General features: G+C 38.3%; 1 protein-coding gene across 5 annotated transcripts in view; it reads right to left on the bottom strand.

The window, feature by feature from the left end:
* NELL1 (neural EGFL like 1) overlaps positions 1 to 24,985 on the bottom strand; it is a 363,706-nt gene that overhangs the window by 64,184 nt on the left and 274,537 nt on the right. For 4 of the 5 annotated variants that reach the window (XM_053389174.1, XM_053389155.1, XM_053389145.1 and 1 more), the window contains one exon: positions 11,309 to 11,404. The exons of the other annotated variant lie outside the window; for it this stretch is intronic. In XM_053389174.1, the coding sequence (XP_053245149.1) occupies positions 11,309 to 11,404 (96 nt within the window). The remainder of the gene's footprint in view (positions 1 to 11,308; positions 11,405 to 24,985) is intronic. 5 annotated transcript variants of the gene reach the window in all.

Genomic DNA, 24,985 nt, shown 5'->3' with positions numbered 1-24,985 from the left:
AACACTTCCACGCCACTCAAGAAGGGAGCAGGGATATGCTGAGAACAATGCCACTATCTGTGGCAATGGATCATTTGTGCACACAGTTGTATGCACAAAGGCTCCATTGCTAGATAGCTGCACAGGTACCAAGGAGCTATTTGCACACACACCAAGGCAGGGTTCCTTGGTGCATCTTGCAAAGGAGCATTATTACCTGAAAAGGGCTCATGTGTTACAGATCAAAACTAGCAACTTAAATCACATGTCAAGACAGAAGCCAGTGAAGTCCTGGAAAAAATATGCTGTTCACGTGAAAGTTGTGCTAATAGTTTGAGCTCCAATCTAGATTAAACTGTGTTCACGTAAGCACAGCCGGTTTGCTGGGTAACTTCATTTATTTAAGAACAAAGCTATAGATGATACAAACTCACTTTGTAGTAAATCTCTTTTTTCTTCAAAATATTTCACTGTATCTTTATTTTGCTGCCTTTTGGAGTGCGAACTGTAGTTCGCATAGAAACAGTTGTTACATCTTTGTGCACAGCGAATAGCTTGTGTGAAGACTCCCAGAACCATATCACCCTTGGATGACACATTCTTTAACATCATTTAAATAGGCTTTGGACCTGGGGCACAATCTTCCCTTGAAAGAAGAAAAATATATCACTGAATATTTATTTGGAATCCAAACTGTGTTAAATATTTTCCTTTGTACAACTTGTCCTTGGATCATAGCCTATATAAAGAAGGACAGTTATAAATAAAAAAGCACCCCATATATATAAAGCTGAATACCTACAGAGGGAAATATGAGGAAGGAAAAATGTTTTTTGTTTTGTTTTAGTGGCACAAACTGTCCCTTTTCTTTCACCAGTTCTCCATAACATGCTCTGAAGACAGATTGAGATATCTCAGTGGCTGACCTCAGGGAGGCTGGAAAACAGACAATAATCTTGTTTTCAGCTGGAGATCAAAACAGCCTTTGAAGAGATGAACTCTGAGCTTTATTTTCTTACTGGAGAAATGCAGTTGTTACCCAGTATGTCAGAACAGCAAAATATCTATGCAAGATCAAAAGAATGGATACCTTACACACCAATGAGTATCAACTGTATACTGGAAGCCCACAACGTATGCGGGGATTACATTCTGGGGATCACGCCTAAAGCCAAAATCATGTATAGTCAAAACAAATTGTTCAATGGTCCTTTTTTCTGGATGGCCACCCCTTCTTTTTATTTTATTTTTTGCTGAACACATAAAGCTGAATGTGCACAAGTCAAATGTGTGTAATTCACGGGTTTAGTTTACACATTTACTAGTTAGTAAGCCCCAATGAACACCGCGAGACTAACTTCTGAGCAAGTATGCATAGCATTGTGTTGTTAGCACCATTTGGTCACACAGCATCCAGAGGAAGTTACTCCTCCTCAAGATGTAAACAAACACTCAATGGATTTTATGAAGCATCAAATTGTTAATACAGTAGTACCTCGGGTTAAGAACTTAATTCGTTCTGGAGGTCTGTTCTTAACCTGAAACTGTTCTTAACCTGAAGCACCACTTTAGCTAATGGGGCCTCCTGCTGCTGTCGCGCCGCCGCAGCGTGATTTCTGTTCTCATCCTGAAGCAAAGTTCTAAACCCGAGGTACTATTTCTGGGTTAGCGGAGTCTGTAACCTGAAGAGTATGTAACCTGAAGCGTCAGTAACCAGAGGTACCACTGTATATAGTAGTGTTATATCCAAGTAGAAACTCAAGAACTGAGTTGTGCACCAAACTGTCTGGGCATCGTAAACTATCCTAACCATGCAGTTTGGTCTCTTGTTTAGACTTCCAAACTTAAAAATCAGTGTCTCTTTTTTTTGTTTTTTGTCAACCTATTTACAAAACTGCCACTAAGGACTCATCAAGTGCTTATTATTGGTCATAAAGATAAAAAGTCTAAAACAATCCAAAGAAAATTATAAAGGGACTCTGAAACAAATTATAAAACACACAAGCAAAGAAGAAGCAACATTCACACATGTTTAGGATTTCTACTTAAGACCCTAAGAAAGAGATAAACCAAAAGGAAAGCACAAGACTAATATGGTGGCAGTTGTCAGCATGTGTTGTATTATTTGTGTCATAGCATTGTTCACCCCTCAATCCTGTTCACAAAAAACGTCAACAAAGTAGTCACATATATTTATCATGGCACTCAGTTTCAAAATTACAAATAAATCATTCATTCATTCACTGTATTTCTCTAGTAGTAGAGATATCATTGGCACAAGATATGCACTTTTCTAATTATCAGCTTCTAAGACAGGTTACTTTTAAGTTTATTGCCTCTACCACATAGGCACTACTTAACCATTAGCTTTGGATAAGATAGAAAGATACATTAGATCAGTTTTATTCAATATTCTCAGATCTGTAACACATTCTCAACAGTACCTGCAACATGGGATCCACTTTTAGTTTCAATTTATTTATGTTTTATTTTTCCATTTACATTCCTAGTCTACCCCATCCCCATGTCCGTTACAGCACAATAAGAAGACACAAAGCACACTTGTAGCCATTTGTAATAGGATACTTCCAGAATACAAGTGAGGTAACCTTGATACTTAATTAAAGTCAGAAAGCGATGTATCAGTCATATAAGACATTGCCACTTATCATTCTGATATAGTTGTAAGAATATGTCTGAGCACAAGTGCATGATTGACTAGAGCCAGCTAGGCAATAAATAATACTAGAGATTCTGACACTGATAAGGCTATCACACAGTCATGATTTTAGCTTAAAACACAAGGCTGTAGAACAAAGGAGACAAAAATTAAAAAGGTAAAATTGCCTGTAATGTATTATCTTCTCTGGACCATATTAAGCTGTCTATGACAAAAGGTGATAGCAGAAGAAACATAATTATATTAATCACTGGGTTGCTACATACTGAGCTTTTGACACTGGAAGAAAGGAAAATGACATTTGCGTGAACTGTTTTTGTCAATATAGAATCACAGAACTGTACAGTTGGAAGAGACCACGAGGGTCATCTAGTCCAATCCCCTGCAATGCAGGAATCTCTTGCGGCCCAACGTGGGGCTCGAACCCACAATCCTGAAATAATTTAACATCACATTTTACTTTCAAATGCTACTTAGAAACAATGCAAGCTTGTGTTGTACCAAATTATGAACAATTCCCCCAAATTCTTAATCCCCACAACATTTTGTTTACATTTTTAGGCTTTACTTTCCTTAGTAATGAACATCATAAGGTGACTGAAAATAATAATAATAATAATAATAATAATAATAATAATAATAATAATGAAATTTATTATTTATACCCCGCCCCTCTGGCTGGGTTTCACCAGCCACTCTGGGCAGCTTCCAACAAAATATTAAAATACAATAGTCTGTCAAACATTAAAAGCTTCCCTAAACAAGATGACTGTTCTTGGCTTTTAATGAAACAAAGCATTTTCACACCACTAGCCCACCTCCCCCCGCACATGCACACACACTGGTTACAATGATTCCTGGGACACGTGTGGAAGGACTTCATCATGAGCAGCTCCCACAGGCATTCCAAGAAGTGTACCAGCCAGGAAGACTTCCGATGGAGCTGCAGACAGTGGCGCAAGGATTTCCATTTCCTTGTTTTCTAAGCTAAAAGATCCCTTAAAGTCAGATTAATTACTATGAAGGTGGAAGAGAAAAAGAGACAGCACAATCTTACGCAAGTTATGTTCAATGACTCTTAGTCTCAAGTGTGCACAGGATTGAATTATTACTCTTGCAAGCATATTCTGTACCAACTGGGTTGGGTTTCAGACTTACAAAGTTACAAAATTATTTACTATTCATTTCTGTCAACCAGAAACAGTGGTGTCTTCAGGAGGGGTCTTTGTGACATAATGAACAGAAAGGCCCCCAAAATGCAGCAGAATTGACTCACCCCATTTTGAGGTGAAGTAATACACATGACCCCCTGAAAAGGATAACTGGATGTAATATCATTACAGTCGGTATCTTAAATAGCTTAACTGCACCACTGGGTTGGCTTTTTTAAAAAATGCATTTTACTTTGGAAATGTCAATGGTTTCAGAATTTGGCTGTCAGAGTTCAGCCTTATACCAGGAGGTAAGATCGTAGTATGGCACTCAGATACTAGCTTCCCTGGTACAAATTTGCTGTCAGGTTTAATTCAAGCTGCTTGTTCTGACCTTTGAATGGACTGGGTCCAGAGTACCTTAACAATCGTCTTGTCCCTCACTTCTGAGAGAATTGTTTTATTTCATGAGGCAAACAAATCCGGGAGGGGATGGAAGGAAATTGGGAACTTCTGTCATATGTGGTGGGAGTGCTCCCATGTGTAGGTTTACTTGCAGATTAAAGGAAATACCACGAACACTGTCTCAAACTGTAAATCCTAATTCATTACTTTCCCAATGAACAAAATAATTTGCTTCATAAGAACTTAACTGTATTTCTCCTGCTGACAACTTGCATATAGGAAGGAAGCATGGCTGACACCACAAAATGTGGCAACTGGAGCTATCTAGTCAGTTAACAAAGCAAAGTTTTGGGAGGGATGTCATGACTACTGAACCGGACCCGGCGATCATCAACCTGAGGCCCTTCTTCATGTGCCTCCCCCATGGGAGATCCAGAGGGTGGCAACATGAGAACAGGCCTTTTCTGCAGTGGCTCCCAATTTGTGGAATGTTGTCCCCAGGAAGGCTCACCTGGCGCCTTCATTACATACCTTTAGATGCCAGACTAAATTTTTCTCTTCAACCAGCCATTTGGCTGATTAACATTCTATGGCTTTAAATTTGTTTGTGGGAAGTGGGGGTTATTGGTTTGTTTTTGCTTTTGTTTTATTATGTATCTTGTGTTCTCATTTTGTTTCTTTCTGTGAACCGCCCTGGGATCTTCAGATAAAGGGTGGTATACTACTACTACCACCACCACCACCACCGCTGCTGCTACTATTAACATAGTGACACCTAGCTTCACTTCATACTCAGTGTGAACATGGAGTCATGGAAAGAGGATCCATCCAAGTCCTACAGAATTTGAAAGCAGAGGTCAGCATTGTGCATGTGGGTGGGTGGTGGTGTCACGTTTGTAATATCTGATAGACATTGTAAGGATTATGTGAGCTATATACCGTTTTGGCCTGAATATAAATTCCCTTTTTTCCAAGTGCGGCTTAAATTTGCAACCTTACAAAGATTGGCTTTTACGATATCACTGTTGAAACAGATATATGGTAAAAGGGAATGGGTGTGAGTGTCTGTGGAATTTTAGGGGAGCGGCTTATATTCGGGTATTGTCTTTATTTCTCCCCCCCCTTGAATTTTAAAGGTGTGACTTATTTGCGGGTGCGGCTTATATTCAGACCAATAAGGTACAATGTTCATTTTTGTATTTTGCTTGTTAGTGTTTTATGTTATTGTTTACTGGAAAGCAATAAAAATAGTGCAGGTGGTGTGTGTGGTTTGTTTGTTTTTTAAACTGCTTATAGATGGTAACCAGATGTGGTTTTGCAAGACAGGGCACCTGATTTTTGCCAACCTCCCTATGCAATGCAGCCCCCCCCCCGTGCCCCTTAAAGCATCTTTTGAGGTCTGGGGGATCCTCTGGAACAGTGTGGAATGTGGCACAGATGTCTGCCTCAAGCTAGCAAAAGCACTTCTCTTGCATAAAGTCACCTTTAGATACAATCCATTTGTTGTAATCCTGGATGAGAGACCACAAACAATAGTGGGGTAGAACTTTTGGTATATATCAGTAAACATTATTAGGGTTCTACAATGTTACATGCACTACTAAAATTTCTATCATAATCATATTAAATAGTAAAAAATTATTTCCACTGAAATCAATGGTATGTTGTTCCAAGTAAATGCACCCTATTTAGGATTGGTGTGACGACGCTTCAGAGTTCATTGCAACTACCTTCCCATTATAGCACAGTAAGTGGATTCAGAATAAGAACCAATCATTCACCAGTGACTGAAATGCAGCTACCTCTGGGGTGAAATTGTTTCTATCATTCTGTGCCAGCAGCAGTGTACAACACTTTAAGAGGAAAAGTGAATACTGAAATTGTGAGAGAAGGCACACAAAGTAATTACCAAAGCTGGAATTGGATCTAAGTTCTATTGGATCTTTAATGACCACAAGTGTTCAGGGCCTCCATTTTATGTCTCATTCAAAAGATGGATGAGTATCATTCCCAAAGTGCACAAAGACTAGGTTGGCAGTGTACAAAGAAGAGCTCTTCAATGCGATCAAATAAGAAAGGGAATTTCACTCTTTCACATGAAAGCCCCTACAAGATGTATTTAATACATATTTCATGCTGAAAGAAAAAAAATCACCATTGAAGACTATTTAAGATGTTGCACTTCTTAAATAGTAAAGAACTCATGATATTTGACTGCACAGGTTACTAAATTAGATAGTCCATTTCCAAAGAAGAAATGATTGCTGTGCTTAAGTGAGCTCTCTGTTCAGCGAAGATCAAGGTCTGAAGAGATTTTGTATCAATATAAAAAAAAAATCTCAAAAATCTCTTTGATGCTCACTTCCTTGTGGTAAGGAAGTTTGTGACATTTAAGTGATATCAAAAAATGAAGTGGCTAGAAGAAGAATCAGTCTAGATAAACTCAACTTATTTTACTCTTACTGAATCAGAAAATAGCAAATTAATATTTGATGTTTCCTAGCTTATGAGACAAATGGTTTATTGAATACAACTGTCTCATGATTTCAACAGACTTTGATAGTGCCTAATTTGTACTTGTCAAGATAAGGATATATATATTTATGGAGCTTAGATATATGAGCATGTCCAGATTTTATATGAAAGATTTGTTATTCCTTTTTGTGCATCTCACAACCTTATGAAACTGAAGAACTTTAATGCCTAATTATCCTATATGGACATAGAAAACTTCAAAATTAGTTAACTGTCACAAAACTAACTCTACATATCTCACTGTTACAGACATCATTATGATAGACAGAAGTATACTATTAAGCAAAATGTTGACTGTCTGTGAGCCTACAGATACTAACATGCTTTCAAATGCTGTTTTTCACAAAACACCAAGGCAGAAGTAGTTTTTAAAAAGCCAATGCCAGAACTACTAGCATTTTTAGAGCTAAACCAAACCAACAAACAAAAAGAAAGAAAAGGCTGTTTTTTTCCACCACAGTTTTAAATCCCTCAAACAGTGCCCTCCCCTTTTAAGCATAAAATGTTTGTTTCCCAGTGCTGCTTGATTTGCTGAAATAAAACTGTCACAGAAAAACTGGGGCACAATTAGAAGTGGCAGTCCAGTTGCTCCCATCCAGAAACAGTGAGAGAAAATCACTGGCTTTGCCTTCACTGATGTCATCATGCAGCTAAAGATAATTAGATATAAATTGTCATTACATTAAGACTTTTGTGGTCCCTGATTGGCTCCGGGGTAGCATAATAAAGAAAAGAGAAAAATTTTGGTTGTAAATAGGTGGGGGGGGGGGAACAATTATTGGTAGGATGTGTCCCCCATGCCCTGGCCCAGAACCTCTTCAACCCCTCAAAAACATGTTTTTTGGTCTAAAATTGTTCATAGTGAAACACTACAGAGCATCTTAAGGAACTAGATGTCTCAGTTAAAAAGCAACTAGGTAAAATTTGCAATCAGGTCCAGCCCAAGACATTTGGCACCTGGGGTGAACCACAAATGGGACCCCTCCCTGGCTTGAGAAGAAAGAGTGAGTGGAGATCTACACCAGGAACTATGAAGATATACATCGAGAACAAGATGGGAGGAGACCAACAGTGACGCTTACTCATTAAGAGGCCAGTGTAGAGGCATGGTGGAGATAGCTTCCAAAGAGGGATCAGATCCAGCCTCCACAGAGCACACCACAGCCATCACTTCTAGCATGGCAGTGGCAGTGAGCAAGGCATTCATTGAAGACTGGATCTGCTTTCCCTGTGGATCCTGCTGCCTGAAGCAGTCGCTTTACTTGTTTCATGGGTGGGCCAGCCCTGTTTGCAATCTTGCCTCAGCTGCTGTATACAAAGGCAAGTCCACAGCTGCATTGTAATGTTTAATTAAATCGGATCTAAATTGCAAAGGCCACCATTAGTAGTAAAGTCTTCTTAGCAATATGCTACATTATGCATTTGCACAATTCACTTAAAGCTCCAATATCATCTTCACTTTGTTTTCTGCACATGCCATCAACATAAATCCTGAGCATTTGACAATCACTAAATCTGCATGGAGCCTAATATCATCACTTCTGTGGGGGTGGCTAATGAACTACTGATCATTCTTACTAGAAAATAAAACTACTTGCATTTTGATAATGATTTTTAACTGTCACAAGCTTATCTTACACATTTCTAGATGCTAAAGCAGATTTAGACTATTACAAGTTGAGCCAATAGAAAATGTTCTGCTCTTGCAGATAATGTATAAAAAATTGTTCTGTGCCACTGCAAAGGACATATCTGAATGCAGCATAATGAACAAGAGGTCAGTGAAAACAAATTGATTCACTATAGGTATTTGTCCATTCACTATGCATTTCTGTAGGATAATAGATGCCTGGGTGCATTCCAGCCATGGATGAGAATACAGTTAACATCATTTTATTCTCTTTGGATAATTCTACAGCATGAAGAGTATGCCACTGTGGGTTAAAGTGTAAAGTTTCATCTATTTTTAGTTCATATTAAGCCGACAGATTTCACCTGAGATGCACTGTAAAAAGAGTTCATGGTGGATATAAAATGTGCCCAATTTAAGCCATCTTCTTTAATCACATAAGTCAATATAGCCATCTGAACAACAGAAAGAAAGGAACAGAAAAGAAAAGAAAAGGTTTGTAAGCCAAAGCTCCAGTTCGCCCCTTGGAATTGCTCACCAGAAGTGTTGTAATGAAAAAATTAGTATGCATTTGAGCCTGATTATCAGTCAGGCCCACCTGGTTTCTTTTCTGTGGTCTTTTTGGTAAAGTGACCTTTTTATTATTTATTCAGGCTATTTAAATATATTTAATTTGAGATATCTAATTTGTTTTATTTTTTCTGCAGTTAGAAAACAAAGGGTTTAGCTTGTATTTTCATGATTTTAGTTTTGCATTTTAATTATATTATATGTTAATATTGCATCTTATTCCCTGTTCTTTAAGCTGTCCAGAGAACATGTATTGATGGGTGGCTATATAAATATGGTAAAGAAATATAAGTTGGGCACATGCTAAAGGTATGTATTCCCACAATTAAATCTACAAGTAAACTACGTTGATCAACTAGCGGTCTTTCAAATGATATAGCGCATTTTCTAGCATATATTAAATGCAAACCGGTCCTATTAGCATAATCCAGTAGCATCAGACAAAGGATGTGGAGTAACTAAAACAGTCCCAATTTTCTCTCTTTCAGTAATTTAATTGCATAGTTCATATAAGGAGATTATCACTTTTCTGTAGCCCAGGTACTCCTTAAAGTTAACCATCTATTTCAGGGGGTGGGGATCTGTTTCCCACCCAGAGATATTGCAATTGTTGTTATTATCTCCACAGAGTTTTCTTCATTTCTACCCTATCTTTGAAGATATCCATGTAGTATTTGCAAAGTATCTCTAAGCAACTTCTGTGCAGGTATGTAAAAAGAAATAAATGCTGAAGAGGAATAATCAAAGCTCTCAAGTAAGCAGCAGCGGTTCCCTCTGTAGATAGGTCATCTGGAATTGAGGGGAAGCAGTTGTCATCTGAAGCCTCCCCTCTTGTAGATTTCCTTTTCTGCTGGGGGGGCGAGGTGGGGAAAGGGAGGCAGGGGGGGGGGAGAGCAGCAGAGCCACATTCTGTCAGCTGTCTGCTGGGAAGCACCACCCTGAAAGACTTCAGTAGCCCCTTCTTGGAGACCCACCACTGGCAACACATCATCTCCAGGGAGGGACTCCTCTTAGAATAAGAGTCTATTACTTTCTTTTGAATGGCCTCATGATAAGGTTCAAGTGAGAGGACGTGTTTGGCTTGGCTTGTGGTTTTCTTTTCTTTTGAATATGTTCATTATTTTGTGCTTTTAACTAAAACCATTGCTTTATGTTTTAACTACAGGTATTTGGATTATGCATTCTGTGTTTTTATATTGTAATTTTCTCCTGTGAACTGTCCTGAGACCTGCGGGTATAGGGCGGTATATATATTTAATAAATAATTTAGTAGTAGTAGTTGTTATACTAATTCTAATGAGAACAATTCCATGTCATATATATTTTCAGCATCTTGCTTGACTTATGAGGGAGGAGGCCTTCTTGTTTTTTAAAATGTTAATTTCTCTGTGCGACCTATGGGCATTTACTGTGGGTGTTCATCTGTTTTGGAAAGCTGCCTGTGGGAGTAGGTTTATTAAGGTATTAAGCATTTTAATAAATAAGTCTATCAACCAGACACTGCTATGAGGCACTGGACTGGTGCTCAGTTGTATGTTTATTATTTGGTTTAAGGACCTTGTGATTTCTGATAGCTTATACTGCATCTATTTAAAGGGTTGTTATTACTTATGAAATATTTTGTTCATAGTATTGAAATGCTTTGGTAGGTTGTATTTGTAGTAATCTGTTATTCCTGGTATAATTTAATGGCTTATTGCTATTCTGCTATTGCGAACTGCAATACATTTATGGAAAAACAACAGACAAATAAACCTGATGAGGATGATGACTATGTGTTTCTCCCCTCTTTTCCAGCATCTGGACAAGCCTGTCTACTGTAGAGAATCTCAAAAGCACTTTCACTATTGTTCCTTGCAGCCTTTGAAAACAATTCTCTACATTTTGCACAATTATCCAAGCTTACTCTCTGACAAGCATGCACAAGAGTTTGCACATCCAAGTCCCTGCATTTTTCCTCTCATCAGCACATGGAAACATTTATGCATCTATCAGCTGATCATTCTTTCCCCCCCAGCTCCCGCCGATTGAATTTCTGTCAGCCAGAATTGGACATAAGAAGCTTCTGGCCATCTATAATATTTGCCCACATTCATGCAACTACACCATATATATATATATATATATATATATATATATATATATATATATATGAAATCCAACCCGGCAGAATATTTTGCTATTAGACATGGGGAAGATTTCAAAGTATGCTACATAAACCATGTCCTGATAGGAGCACTCAGTTATAGAATAACCAATAAAAATAAATATCAACAAATAAATCTGTATATTGATTGGAAAAGAAAAGCAGCATTTTATAAGCCAGGATAAATCACTGATAAGAATTTGGAATGTTACCTTTTTCACAATGATTTCCCGTGAATCCAGAAGGGCAGGCACACTTATTAGGGGCTACACATGTCCCACCATATCTGCACCCTTCTTCACAGAATGCTGGAAAAAACCAACAAACCATTGATTACATATACAGACTTTTTCTCTTTTTATGCACTTGTGAAACAATAAATGAAGAAAAACAGAATTCTTTATGGCAAAATAGCCCAAGTCTAATCTGCTGCAAGCCAGCCAGCAAAACGTTACTGCTACAGGGAGAAAACTGAAAGCCTCAAGGCAAATTGACAACAAAATTTTAATGATTATCTGGCATGGATGTTTAAGGAATAATACATACCATTTTGGAGCAACACTAAACCCAAAGGGATATCTGCAATTGGGTGCTCTTAGTAACCTTTAGAGGATGTGGTAAAGAGCAAAGGAATTCCATGTTTCATTTTGATGATTTAAGAGTCAGCTACAAGTGTGATATTTAATCTTCTATGTAGTAATTCACTAGCAGAAATGTTCAATGAAATAATGTATTCATGGACCACAATCCAGAGAACTGTGAGATTAACGCCATACAGGTTTTTTGACATCTACTTTGAAAATGTGGGAGACTTTCAGAAATTGGTTGCAGTATTGCATAGGATGGGACTGTTTGGAGAGGGGGAAAGAAAAGAGCCCCCCACTGGAAACCTTGCAGAGTATTTTTCAATGAACACCACAAAACTGGTTCATGCTGTGGAACACTGTGTGTGAACATTATATTTTTGACCTTCTAAACAAAATTATGCTTGGGTTTTTTTAATTTTTAAAAAACCTCTATAATATATTTGTGGAACACTAAACCAATTAACAAATTATAGTTAACACATGTACTGAGGTAGTACTACTGAGTACTGAAGTAGGAAGGAGAAGTGAACAGGATGTGGAGAAAAGGTAAAAGAAATTAGCTTTTGAATACATTCCTTCCATTGTTTGTGCTACTGGTGCAAATAAATTTATGCCTGATTCAAATGTTATGCAGTTACTTCTCCATGGCTAAATTCCACATAGCTCTGGTAAAATTTGAGTAATGGACCCACATGGGATGGGTGGATCACAAAATGTCCAGATAAGGAATCCCACAATTCCATTATTCAAAGGTTATTTGATCAACATGGATTTAGCCATGAGAAAGTGGCAACTACATTGACAAGAAACACTGGGCCATAGTCATGTATCCTATTATACTACAAAGAAGAGAACAGTTAAGTCTATAGATTTGTATGCAAAACTGCCCCTTTTCCCCATGGATGCCACTGGAGACCTTGTAAATGATTTTGGTTGAGGCACCCAGAGTATTGCACCCTCATAAGGAATATAAATCAAAGACCTATGCACAGTGGTTCTCAAGGCAAACAGTGGGCTACAGAAGATAAACCACAGTTAATATTTAAAGAGTAGCTTCTGCCTCAGAGTTAACAGCAGAACCACCAAATCATATTGTAAGACGCAGTCATGGGTGGAGTGTTGCTAAAGAAAAACTTCTACTGGTCTGACAAGGGATATAGAAACGTGAAACAGAATAGGTGCTTCAGATTTACTGTGTGATATACCACAACCAAGAGGGCACAACCAGAAGGGCACAATATTGGCCATTAGGATTTTAATTATTATGTGTAATTGCTCATTGGTGAACAAAGCAAATGAGAGTACCAGCTCCTCTTTCAATAGACTGCTTAACTGGTCCATGCTGTTCCAATGCTACACATTATGGGTCTCTTTGTGGACCACTATACAGAATAAAGAATACAAATGACAGCTAACTGAATAGGAAACCTTAATTTGAGATGAAATTTTATATTGTAAATATATCACAAACAACAAAACTATTAAATGATGGTGATCCTGCTTGCTGACCCACATAAAAAGACAATGCATGGATCAGTTGGCATGGCAACAGGTAGAGTTAAAGCTACAACAGTTAATGAAACAGCACAAGGCAGCCATCTTCCACTTACACAACATGATCATTTTGACAGCAACCAAAGCCAGAGTAGTCATGACAGCCAGCTATATAACTTTTCATAACATTATACCCAAGCTCAGTGTGGTTTTGTAGATAAATTACAACTGGCTAAGCTAAAATAGAAGAATGCCATTTTCTAAAGATAGTCATCTTTTTGATGCTTCAGACATACTATAGAAAGTCAGGATAGCAAGGCCATGCACACCTGAGATGCCTTTAAGAAGATTGTATCTGGACTCTGAAAGTGCCCTCAGGCTATTTAGGTTTTTCTAATGTGGAACTAGCACTTTAGTCTTCTCCTCTGTTTAGTTTTTCTAATGTTTTGGTGTTTACTAGTGTTTTTAATAAGTTGAGTGATAGCCAGATACTTCGTACTTGAAGCACTGAAACTTCTGGCTTTTACAAAGGTGGAAAGGAGCCTACTGTGCCGATAAGAGTCATATCGGCTGCTCCACTTTCCTCTGCCTCTGACCCCACCCACCACTGACATGCGGCCCCTAAGGAGGGGGGGATGTCCCCCACAGAGGAATATGGCCCTTGAGTTGAAAAAGGTCTCCCCAACAGTTTTATGGTATGCCCCTCCCTGGTTATCAGTTCAGATGAAGGTTGGCCTAGAAATATCTTTAATAATAAGCAAGCACACAGATCACATTTGTCAAGTCTGCAGTGATTATGATGATGCATCCCTAGTTGTTGTCGTTGGCTACAGACAACCTGTGAAATCACAAAAGTATGTGGCAGCTGAGTGGATATAAAGGTGGGCCTTTTCTTCTTCCCCAATAGAACACAACAGGTGGCAACTGCTACGATATTCAGCATTGCCCATTCTCCTTTCACTTGGAGGAGGCAGATTGAAAGATGGATGAAGGCGATCAGATCTTTTCTTTTTTCTTTGTGAACAAGCAAGAATGCATTGTGACACCTTGAAGAGTAACAAACTGTATAATGGCACGAGAGTTGTTGCTGCTGCTGCTGCTGCACGTAGATAGTGAAGCCAGAAGGAAATTAAATGTATAGAGTACTGACTGGCAATTGCATCATTAACACCAACTGTTCACAAGAGCAGTTCACAGTTGCTTAGAAATTTTGCCAGAGGTGCTAATGCAACTTGCCTTAGGTCAGAATGGTCCAGTATAATGAAGAGTAGAAGAGAAAGTTACCGTATACTGAAACCTAAATGATATTACAGAATAACTCCCCCCCTCCCCACAGGACAGCTAATTCTGATCAAATTATTCCTTTCTCGGAAAATGAAATTGCTTAGTACTTGACAAAATTCAAGTTGAAACAATGAAATCTTTATTAGCCTCAGAGATATCACTAAGTAGAAATGATATTGAATTAACATTAAAATGCAATACTGTATGGAGGGAATTAGTATTCCCAGCACAAGAGCTGTTGAGAGCAACTGCTATGTACAAAGAAGGAAAGAGAAATGAATTGTCAGTCTTTTTATCAAATCATGATGAACTTATCTCTGGCATATATTTCAAGATAACAGTACATCTCAAGTGTCAGGTGTCATTTAATGTGTGTGGTAAGCACATGGCACATATATAGTGTTATATTTAATGCTGTATTTCCTGACAGAAGGCTTTTTGATATAGCAAGTAGATGGTTATATGAAGTGAAGAAGAGGGGGTTGTTTTATCTGATCCTGCTTTTCCTCCAAATCTGTGCCCCTCTAAATCTGCTCCAGGGAGTGGGGAAATAGTTGTGCAGGAGAAAGGGCAAACTTGCAAAAAATAGCTTCCCTCCCCCTTCCATTCACGAAGGAATGGAATCATTCCACTGGATCAAAGAGCCATCCACAAACAAAATAACAGTATTGGATACAACACATCATGAAATAGAGCAGATGTGAATCTGGGGTTAGGGAAATAAGAGTTCCCTATTTGTAGAAATCTTTTTTGCTGTTCTTTTATCTAAGTGTGATGCAGTTCCTTGTGATCCTGTAAAATAAGAAAGACACCTTTGAGGGTGTGACTGCTATAAGATACTGCAAATTCAATGTGATAGTGGGTTGTGGTTTTATTGAATGGGTTACAGTGCTTTCGGATTGTGCAGCATGATAACTTCATGAAGCCATGGCATTGTTTTGACCATGCATTTTAACCGTTTGTAATAACTGAATGTGAAATATATGATCCTACAAAGCAGTGGTTCTGGCTAAAAAAATATACCTTTATATAATCTTTGTAATGTTTTCATTTGGGTTAGCTATTTTGTCCACACAGAAACCACCTTCTGCCAGCACTGAAAGGGTGGCGAATAGAAATCAGCTCACTCACTACACAGTTAATTGAGAAAAAACATGTTTGTATCAACTGAAGCTCTAAGTCTCTAATACAATAGCCTATCTTTGTGCTTACACTTCTTAATAAGTCTCATAGCTGTTTGCGTCAAAAGACTTCTGCTGTGTTTCAAACCCTTCAATAACACAGTTTTCTTAGGGAACAACATAATACTTCAGAACAACACAGAGGATTTTCAGAGGATTTTCAGTCCCTCATAGCAGGTTCCTGGTAATCTGAGAAGACTAAACTAAACTTGATAAATCCCTATAGAGTCTTGTACTGCTAATATGCCTCCATTAATACATTTTATCCTTGTGCCTGTTTACAGGTAGAAATGCTTTGTTAGAATAGTGCTTACTGAATCTGCGATAAATCACTTTATTGAGCAAATTAAATGTGAACATTAGTAAAATAAAATCCCCAGGAAATCTGAATATGCCAATGCCGTAGCACCATAATCTTCAAAATGATTTCCACATAATTTTATCCACGAAGAACAGAATCACCACCACTATTTTCAATGTGGATTAACCAATGATAAACAAAATGCAATTTTACATCCATATTTCTTCCTTCCCTGTTCTTTCAAGCATCTTTCAAGAGTTGAGTGTGAAATGTTGTTTCTTCCTCTGCCTCCTGGCTCTTTGGTGCAGACTGTAGAGGTATCATGACTGAAATTGCTCAGGATATTGCTCCTGTTTGGATGACCAGACAATGGAATATAAGTGGGATGAGGTGGTCATTTAGATAACATTTGAGGCCCTAAACAACTTTTGACTAAGTTAATGCCAGCATTGGCTCCTTGTATATTTCTGAGCTTAGGGTAAGAAAACAAGCTGAAAGATGGCTTGGGCGCTAGTGGAGGAAATATCTGGTCAAACGCAACCAAACTCTGGTGAACGCTCATCACTGAGCCTACCTAGTGGCAGTGAAGGCAGTGAAGAAGGCATACTTGCTGCCCCCATTGCAGCCTATGTCGTCCAGCAGAGCTTTTCCGGGTAGTGCCAGGCCTCTTATAGTCGGGCCCAAAGGAGGTGGTGGAATTGTGTTCTCCTCCCCTTCGGAACCTTCTCAAAATCATATAAGATACAGTAGGCCATAAAGATCAATAAAATACATTACATCGAATTAACTGTCTCACACATGAGATTCCAGACTGTATACATCTATATTCGTCAACGGATTAGATAAATTACCTAATAACAACCTATATTGCCACATTTTACTTATGGTTAGTGTAACACCATGCCCCTATCTCTTTAAAACTATTTGCCCACCCTTACTTGTGCAGTGAAGTTAAACCATAAACAGAAGTCTCTTCATTTTCATCTTTCAGCTCTTTTAGAGCCAACAAACACATTCTGTCAGAGGCTTCTGACAGGAATTATTTCAAGTAGACTGACTTTTCTCTCCTCCCCCTTCTCCAGATGTCACAATGAAGAAAGCAGAAGTAGCAGTCAGCGAACTATGCTTCATTTAAAAAAGGCTTTTAGATATATATACACACTTCACAAAGCCACTGACCTGTTCAGTTTGGCAGAACATTGAGCTGCAAGCAGGCCATAATTATATTTGGTTGTGCTAAAGGCTCTTCTACCTGTACTTATGTTTATAGATTTATTTTATATATAGGAAGGGTGGAGACATTGAATCACACACCATTAGCAGAAATGTGCCTTGTTTTTTTTCATAACGTACCAATATATGTCCTGAGGACTCTCTTTAGAGAGCTAGCTGACTGCACAGAAGCTCCAGGTAAGGGCTGTGTCTGTAATCCCCCTGCTTTAAGATTCCACAGTGCACCATGTTCTTCCCCTGAACAGGTAAACATTATCAAATAAAACAAAGGAACATGAATTTCTCCACTGAGTGCAATTCTGTAAGAAATTAATCTGTGCTTTGTTTGAGTGTAGCAGACACTTGATTACTGAGTGTTGCAACTCTGAATATTCAAAAATATATTTTATTGCGTAATTTAATTTATTCATTTTCAATATCCATGAATGGCTGCTCTGCTGAAAGTACTCAAGATCTTAAAAACTGAGATTCACAAACTGTGAAATGCCTTCTCCTCTTGAAGGGTATGAAATTATCAGGTAGAATCCTAAGGATCCTAAATGTCCTTTCCAGCAGGTAAAGACCTAGGAAGAATGAATGCCCCTAGGAAAGAGAACATCACTGGAAAACATATAATCTTTAAAGGTGGCTACATCCTTGCTGCCCCATTGTAATTTGTGATGGAGGGAATTCAGAAACGGGTGCAATTTTATTGCTAGGTATCATAGTATACGGTGTTAGAAGAAGAATCTGAGATATGTCTTGTGTGGGTTTGCCCATCTTGCAGGATATATGTGGATCTTGTGTTTAGCTGCAAACTACTACTCTAGTTTCCAATCTTTAGTGTCCCAAGTTCTCAGTCTCCCCATCTCTGTCATCCTCCATTACAATGCACTTTCTTCTTATTGCCCCCATTCCCGCCACCCCCCACTGATACATTCTAATAATTGAAACTTGCTCCTTATAAATATTTATAATTTACATTTCTAAATGTCGCCTCTAGATGGCTAACAAAAAATATTATTAAATAAAACAGAACTCCAGTCAAGTTGTACAATAAAATATCAAGTGCAAAGCTGATTATGTTTTAATATGTGTGCAACTCTTATCTGAGAAGTTCTAAATTCTTCATCAATATAATGGGAAAGGTAACTGCTAAATTAATACTGTTGCTGATCAAATTCCATTTGTATCTACATATAATCCTTGACAAGCAAAAAGAAGGCAAGGCTATGCATTCAACCCTGAAATGTCACTTCAACAGACCACTAATGTAGCTATCCACTGGAGGTGGAGTTGGTTCCTCCATATAACGTTGAAATATGAGGGGTCTCCATCTTGAACTGCCACTATTGCAAAGGTCCCTTTGCAGCATTTCAGAAGAAAAGATGCAACTGAGCAAAAAGAAATTGACAGATTGGGGCCCTTTTGAATTCTTGCATCCCAGGCAACCAGAAGAGGAAGAACTGTGTCTGTAGAAATAGTATAGCTTTGACTGTGGGTATATGATTTCCTGAAGCTTACAAGCATCTCTCACCTCCGGGTCCACGAAGGTTTGGAGCTAACTCACCCAAATTACTGCCAGAAACAACATGGAAATGGCACAACTATACACTATAATGACCAAAAATTATTTAGTTTGGGTTTTCCCAAGGACTGAGTTTAATTTGATACTTAATTAAATTAACTCAAGTTCATTATTTGACAAGCACACCTTAAAACCATTCAGATTTAATAGGAGATTGATGGTAAGAACATAAAGAAGCATAGGTGGATCAGGCCAGTGACCCATCTAGTCCAACATCCTGTTCTCATGTTAGCCAATCAGTTGCTCATGAGAAGCCCACCAACTGAGTTGGTTTCTAAGCCTAAAATCTGAGCTGAAATTACTCACATCACTACAAGTTACAGCAGAGGATGAATAGATCTTCTGCAACCTCTGCGCACATTCACATAAGCACAGAATTGAGTATTAAAGTTAGCAATACCCACCAATCCAAGGCCAAGATCTTAGTCTGTTGCAATTATGTGTTTGTTTCTCACTGTAGAGCTGTGTCTAATGCACAGCAAGCAGTACATCTACAGAATGCTTTCAAACCACATGTGTGGCAAACGATGTTTTCGCAAACACAAGAAACATGAGAACATCTTACCAGTGATTATAAGAATCACACATGGTTTGGTTATCTACAGCAATAAAAAACTAATTATTTTGCTTGGATTCTAGCAAGGGAATTAATTTCCAGAGTCAGAATTTATCTCTTTGATTAATACTGCTGTTGTTGTGGTGGTGGTGGTTGTTGTTGTTGTTGTTGTTCCAGCAGCAATCCCCTCAAATTCCAGGGAGCAGGCAAATATCTAAGCATATTTTATTGCATAAATTCTCTAAGTACATAAGGAGATAAAATATGCAAATATTTGTGATCTCACAAGGGTTTTGCTCATGAGCAAAATATACAGATAAAAATATGTCTTAATGTCAGTTGCTTTATGTTTATCATGAGAATCACATTACATCAATTTGCTAAAATATTTATAAGTATAATTAAAATTAATTGAAACAGTAAGGCACAGAAATACCACAATAAAGTACTTGCTGTGATAAATTTCTTTTTTTGAAAACACCCCCTTTTCCCTACATCTTACAAAAAACTGTATCCTAAAACTGTATCATGTACTGTGATGCTCTTCAATTTTAGCAGGATTTCTTTTACTTCAGGTGACAGAAATACACACTCCGCACTTTACATCCATTGCAACAGATGGCAGTGTGTGTGTGTGTGTGTGTGTGTGTGTGTGTGCGCGCGCGCATACAAACACAACAATCCATGTATACCACTAATCACTGAAATTTACAAATGCAAAAGCAAATAAAATTTTAACCCTATCAAGGTTATAATGCAGATATCTTATATCAACATTATGAACTCTAAAGTAAAAGGTAAAGGGACAGGGACCCCTGACCATTAGGTCCAGTTGCGGATGACTCTGGGGTTGCTGTGCTCATCTAGCTTTACAGGCGGAGGAGGCCGGCGTACAGCTTCCAGGTCATGTGGCCAGCATGACTAAGCCACTTCTGGCGAACCAGAGCAGCGCACGGAAACGCTGTTTACCTTCCTGCTGGAGTGGTAACTATTCATCTACTTACACTTTGGTGTGCTTTCAAACTGCTAGGTAGGCAGGAGCAGGGCCCGAGCAATGGGAGCTCACCCCATCGCGGCGATTCAAACCGCTGGCCTTCTGATCAGCAAGCCCTAGGATCTCTATAACTGTATAATACCTCATCTTGTATGATAAACATTAAAAACTTTAAAAGGCATGTTATCAGGATAATTGTCTACACAGTTTAAATAAATAAACGAGTCCTCCCTCAAAATAGATAATTTCTTTAGAATCAACCAAAACTGTATTTCACGTTAAGTTTATATATAAACCATCACATTAAAACATATGTATGGCCCATTCATTAAAGATTAATAGAAGCATTAAAATTATGTTAACATGATGAGAACTTGCAATGATATATATATAATGGAATTATATTATAGTCCTAAAATCACTTCTATTAAGTGCTACATAGTCTTAAAATTTTGATTATTATTTTTTGCTGCTAAGTAACAGCGATGTCCACTGAGAGACAACACTCTCTCTGAGATATTTACTGTGTTATTGCTTTAATGAAAACTTCATGACATCCTCAAATAATAATGTTTTATTAAATGCTGAATGAATGCTGAATAGCCTCAGTGCTTTAAAAGTATGCCCAGGATTTCAATAAAATAAAATTTCATGTAAAAAATTTAATTGCCTCTATATATAGAGAATACTGCCATCTCCACACCACAAAGAAGTAGGAAGGAATTTTACAAGACTGGTGTAAAGAAAGGATATTCCAATGGATTGTACAATCCAATGTACAATGCATGGAGTCTTCCTGTGGCTTTGAGATATGCAAGTGTGTCTTGCATTCAAATTCAGCTGGAGATTTGTCATTAAATTTAGACAGTAAACCGATTAGGGAGGGTGATCTTTTCCTACACAGCATTTATTATTTGCTCTAGTCTGCTAGGACAGTGCAGCCTACCAAGTCAAGAAATATAATAGCTCTAAGGCTCCATCTGCACTATATGTTTAAAGCAGTAAAATACCTCTTTAAACAAAAAATCTTGTTCACCCTCTGTACAATGGGGGGCCCTGGCTCCCTCCAAAAAAATAAATAAATTGGGGGGGGGGCAAAGTGCTTTGGTCCCTAGTAGTCTGCGCCTATGGTTCTATGGGTTGTATTCAATGTAGCATGAGCAGAAAGCTCACTCAGCTGATCTTTACCTTCCCTCCCTTCCCCTGCAGCCCCTTGGGATACCTATGCAATATTGAGGTCTATGTATTATGGGGGTCCAGTGGGAAGGGTGAGTCACCCAAAATCAGTTTCAGAGCACAAGATTCCTCCACTCAATTTCCCCCTCCCAATGCAGTCCCCCAAGACATTCAGAATCTGATTTTGACAATGAAACTTAGAGAAGTTCAGAACTAAGAATTAGTTTCCACAGAAGTATCTGGATTAAATGGAATATAGCATTTTATCCATATAGCCACTTCTAAACTTCTCTCACACTATAAAGAAAATGAAAATTGGTACTCACTGTAAATTTATATTTACGGATTGAGCTGGAGGACATTCTGTCAACAGAAGCCAGGAACTTTAAAGTCTTTTGACTCCCACTCTCCAGAACAAACAAGCAGAGCATAAACTCCCCCCCCCCAACTCAGCTAAACACACACACAAAAAAACACTGGGGGGATTCAGAATAAAGGGCAACACTGAATACAAACTAGACCAACACATCTGACACTAAACAGAATGTACAGTATGCGTGATGTAGACCACAGCCGTAACTCAAACCACCACTCCCCCAGAAAGAAGAGGAGGAGGAGGAGTTTGGATTTGATATCCCGCTTTATCACTACCCTAAGGAGTCTCAAAGCGGCTAACATTCTCCTTTCCCTTCCTCCCCCACAACAAACACTCTGTGAAGTGAGTGAGGCTGAGAGACTTCAAAGAAGTGTGACTAGCCCAAGGTCACCCAGCAGCTGCATGTGGAGGAGCAGAGATGCCAACCCGGTTCCCCGGATTATGAGTCTACTGCTCTTAACCACTACACCACACTGGCTGGTCCCAGAGCAAGGAGAGGTGGGTGGAAGATCCTCCAGCTCAATTCGCAAATAGAAATTTCCATTTTTACCACTGTTGTAGAGACCTCAGACCAAGAACTGTACAGAAAGGCATCAAATGAAGCATCAGCCGCAAGGGTGAAAGAAATATTTTTGAGACCATCTTTAACAGCCTTTGGTAAAACATCTCTCGACTCCCTACAGCCATATATAAGCAGAATGTGAGAAAACAGTTGAAGTTGTTGCTGCCCTTTTATTGAAGGTGCTTGCATACTTGCACTAGGATGTTTAACTCTGATTCTATGAGTGCCACCACAATGGCTTTTGGGATCAGGTCCTAAGTACATTTGTCTGTACATCATAATCGTATTCTGGAGATCAGCCTTCATCAAAATAAAAACAGCATAGAACCTTTGGGACTCTTGCATAAATTACATAATTTTATTATTATGTAAGCTTTCATGGACTCACTAGTCTATGAAAGCTTATGTCGGGATAAAATGTCTTGGTCTTTAAGGTGACACGATCTTCTGTTACTTTTGCTGCAGCACACTGCAGCAAACTAACACAGTTCCCATCGTTCCAGAGCAGTTCTTCTGAGTGCAAAGAGAAAAACCCCATTGCAAAGAAAATGCAAGTATCATGCTCTTTATCAGCTGCCCTTCACTTCAGTGTGGCTTAAGCAGGATGACCCCTCAATGGATTATGATTTTCAATCAAGATTAAATGCTTCTAAAACCATAAATGGGATTTTAGAGAAAGAGTATTTCTAAAAGTAATCCTTACAAACAGAATGAAGCCACAAACCTATGACTCTTAGAAACTATTTCTAAATTTGCTGATTTAGCAAACATCAGTTCTGTTTTGCCATAGGAAGATGCTCAATAGATAGGTAGATAGGTAGATAGATATTGCTTCAGTATGTTTATTGCGGACCATCAAATCCTTCTCAACAGGGAGTAAAGCAACAAGTACCCAGCGTCAGGTCAGCCTCAAGTGCCAACTCTAGCCACACACAAAATTCTATTGAGTCACCAGTGATTAATTTCAAAGAAAACCTACTACCAATTCTGGGAAGAGGGCAAGAATCAATAATATTCTGTTCAATTTCCGGCTGAAGTAGATTCATGTTTTCGGAGCCAAATCAAGCCCTGTAAGAAGTGTGATAAGTGGAAATGTTCAAGACAGAATCAGATTGTTCTCACTTCCCTTTAAAGTAACGCATTATATAAGTTGGAAAGTTGATATGTGTGCACTGGTCCCAATTTAGGCCTAAGTATATAAACAGGATCAGTATAATAGTTTCCCTAAGAGAAATTCAGTATTTATACTATTTCAGTGGTTATGAAAGATTGTCTTGCATGCTCATTTACAGATTTCTAGACTTCCACTTTTTTACACTTTCACATTAAGGTCTAAAGCTCATGGACTGTCATGCTGTCACAACTCCGGCTTAGCTCAGACCAAGGAGGAGCAAATAAACTATGACATCTCCAGAAGCCCACATGTTAGAACAAAACCAAGGGTTGACTTAGCATGATGTGTGAACAAGACTATTAACTTATATTGTGAGAGAGAAACTTAAAAGATTGTTTCAACTTCACAAATGAAAACAGTCTCTCTCTCTTTAAGAACTGTGGTCTAGTCTTGTGTGACAAACGGTAGATGTATGACAGAAAAGACTTAGAGGAAGTTACAGATTGCTTTCATTCCTGCTCTTGAGAAGAGGTCCTAGAGGAACCAAAATATAAGTAACATGGAACAAAGGAACTGTTGATAGACGCGGCCATTTCTGTGTATCATGTGGCATCTTGTAAATGCTGAGTGAATTTGGTAGAGTACTTAAATCATAAGAATTAGCCTCAAGTATTATTCAGCTAAATGCTTATTTTATTTTTATTTATTCCTTGTCAGACTGATGCTCAGACTTATCTCTGTCCACTGGCAGATGCTGTTATACTTTGATTTGTGTGTGATTTTTTTTTTAAGTTAGCATATTTTATACTTTGTGTTGATCACTTGACTAGAAGAGCAGTAAACACATTTTAGAAATAAACAGAATGAAACACGTATTCTGCTTACTTCCTAGCTGACAATGTAAATATATCTTTAACATAATGGGAGACATTATAAGTCCACACTGGCAGTCCCATCTGAAGCTGCAATAAGCACAGACAGCTTGTTCATTAAAACCAACCCACAGCTGCTGGGTAATGAACTGTGCCCAAAATATCTAAAATATTTTTGTGCTAATTAACTCTTTAATTTGTCAAGAGATGGCTTTTTGCAAGTAGCACATGTTGAGCTTACTATGTAGTGATAAGGAACTCAAGCAAATTGCAACAGGCCTTAAACAAAACGGGTTACTTTGGATCGATGGTTCTTTCACATAGCAGTTGAGGTCTGTTTCCAACAGTTGCACCATATTAGTTCTTTCCATTTCACCCTGTCCCAGGGCTTAAACCTACTGAATGTCACAATGTCGAGGTCTCTAGTCCTATCTTTTCCATCTCTCATATGACTTCCTAAATATGGAGAGGAAAACCCTGAGAATTCTTAAGAGCAGTAAGAAAAACCTGCCTGGTGCAAGAAACTAATCCATTAAGCTTAACTTTACAATCACAGTTCTATTCCTGTCTGTTATCCAATAATTTCTGCATA

The sequence above is a fragment of the Podarcis raffonei genome, chromosome 1 (assembly GCF_027172205.1).
Source record: "Podarcis raffonei isolate rPodRaf1 chromosome 1, rPodRaf1.pri, whole genome shotgun sequence".
Lineage (NCBI taxonomy): Eukaryota > Metazoa > Chordata > Lepidosauria > Squamata > Lacertidae > Podarcis > Podarcis raffonei.
The sequence above is the reverse complement of the archived record's forward strand: the minus strand, read 5'-3'. Positions and strand labels throughout refer to the sequence as shown.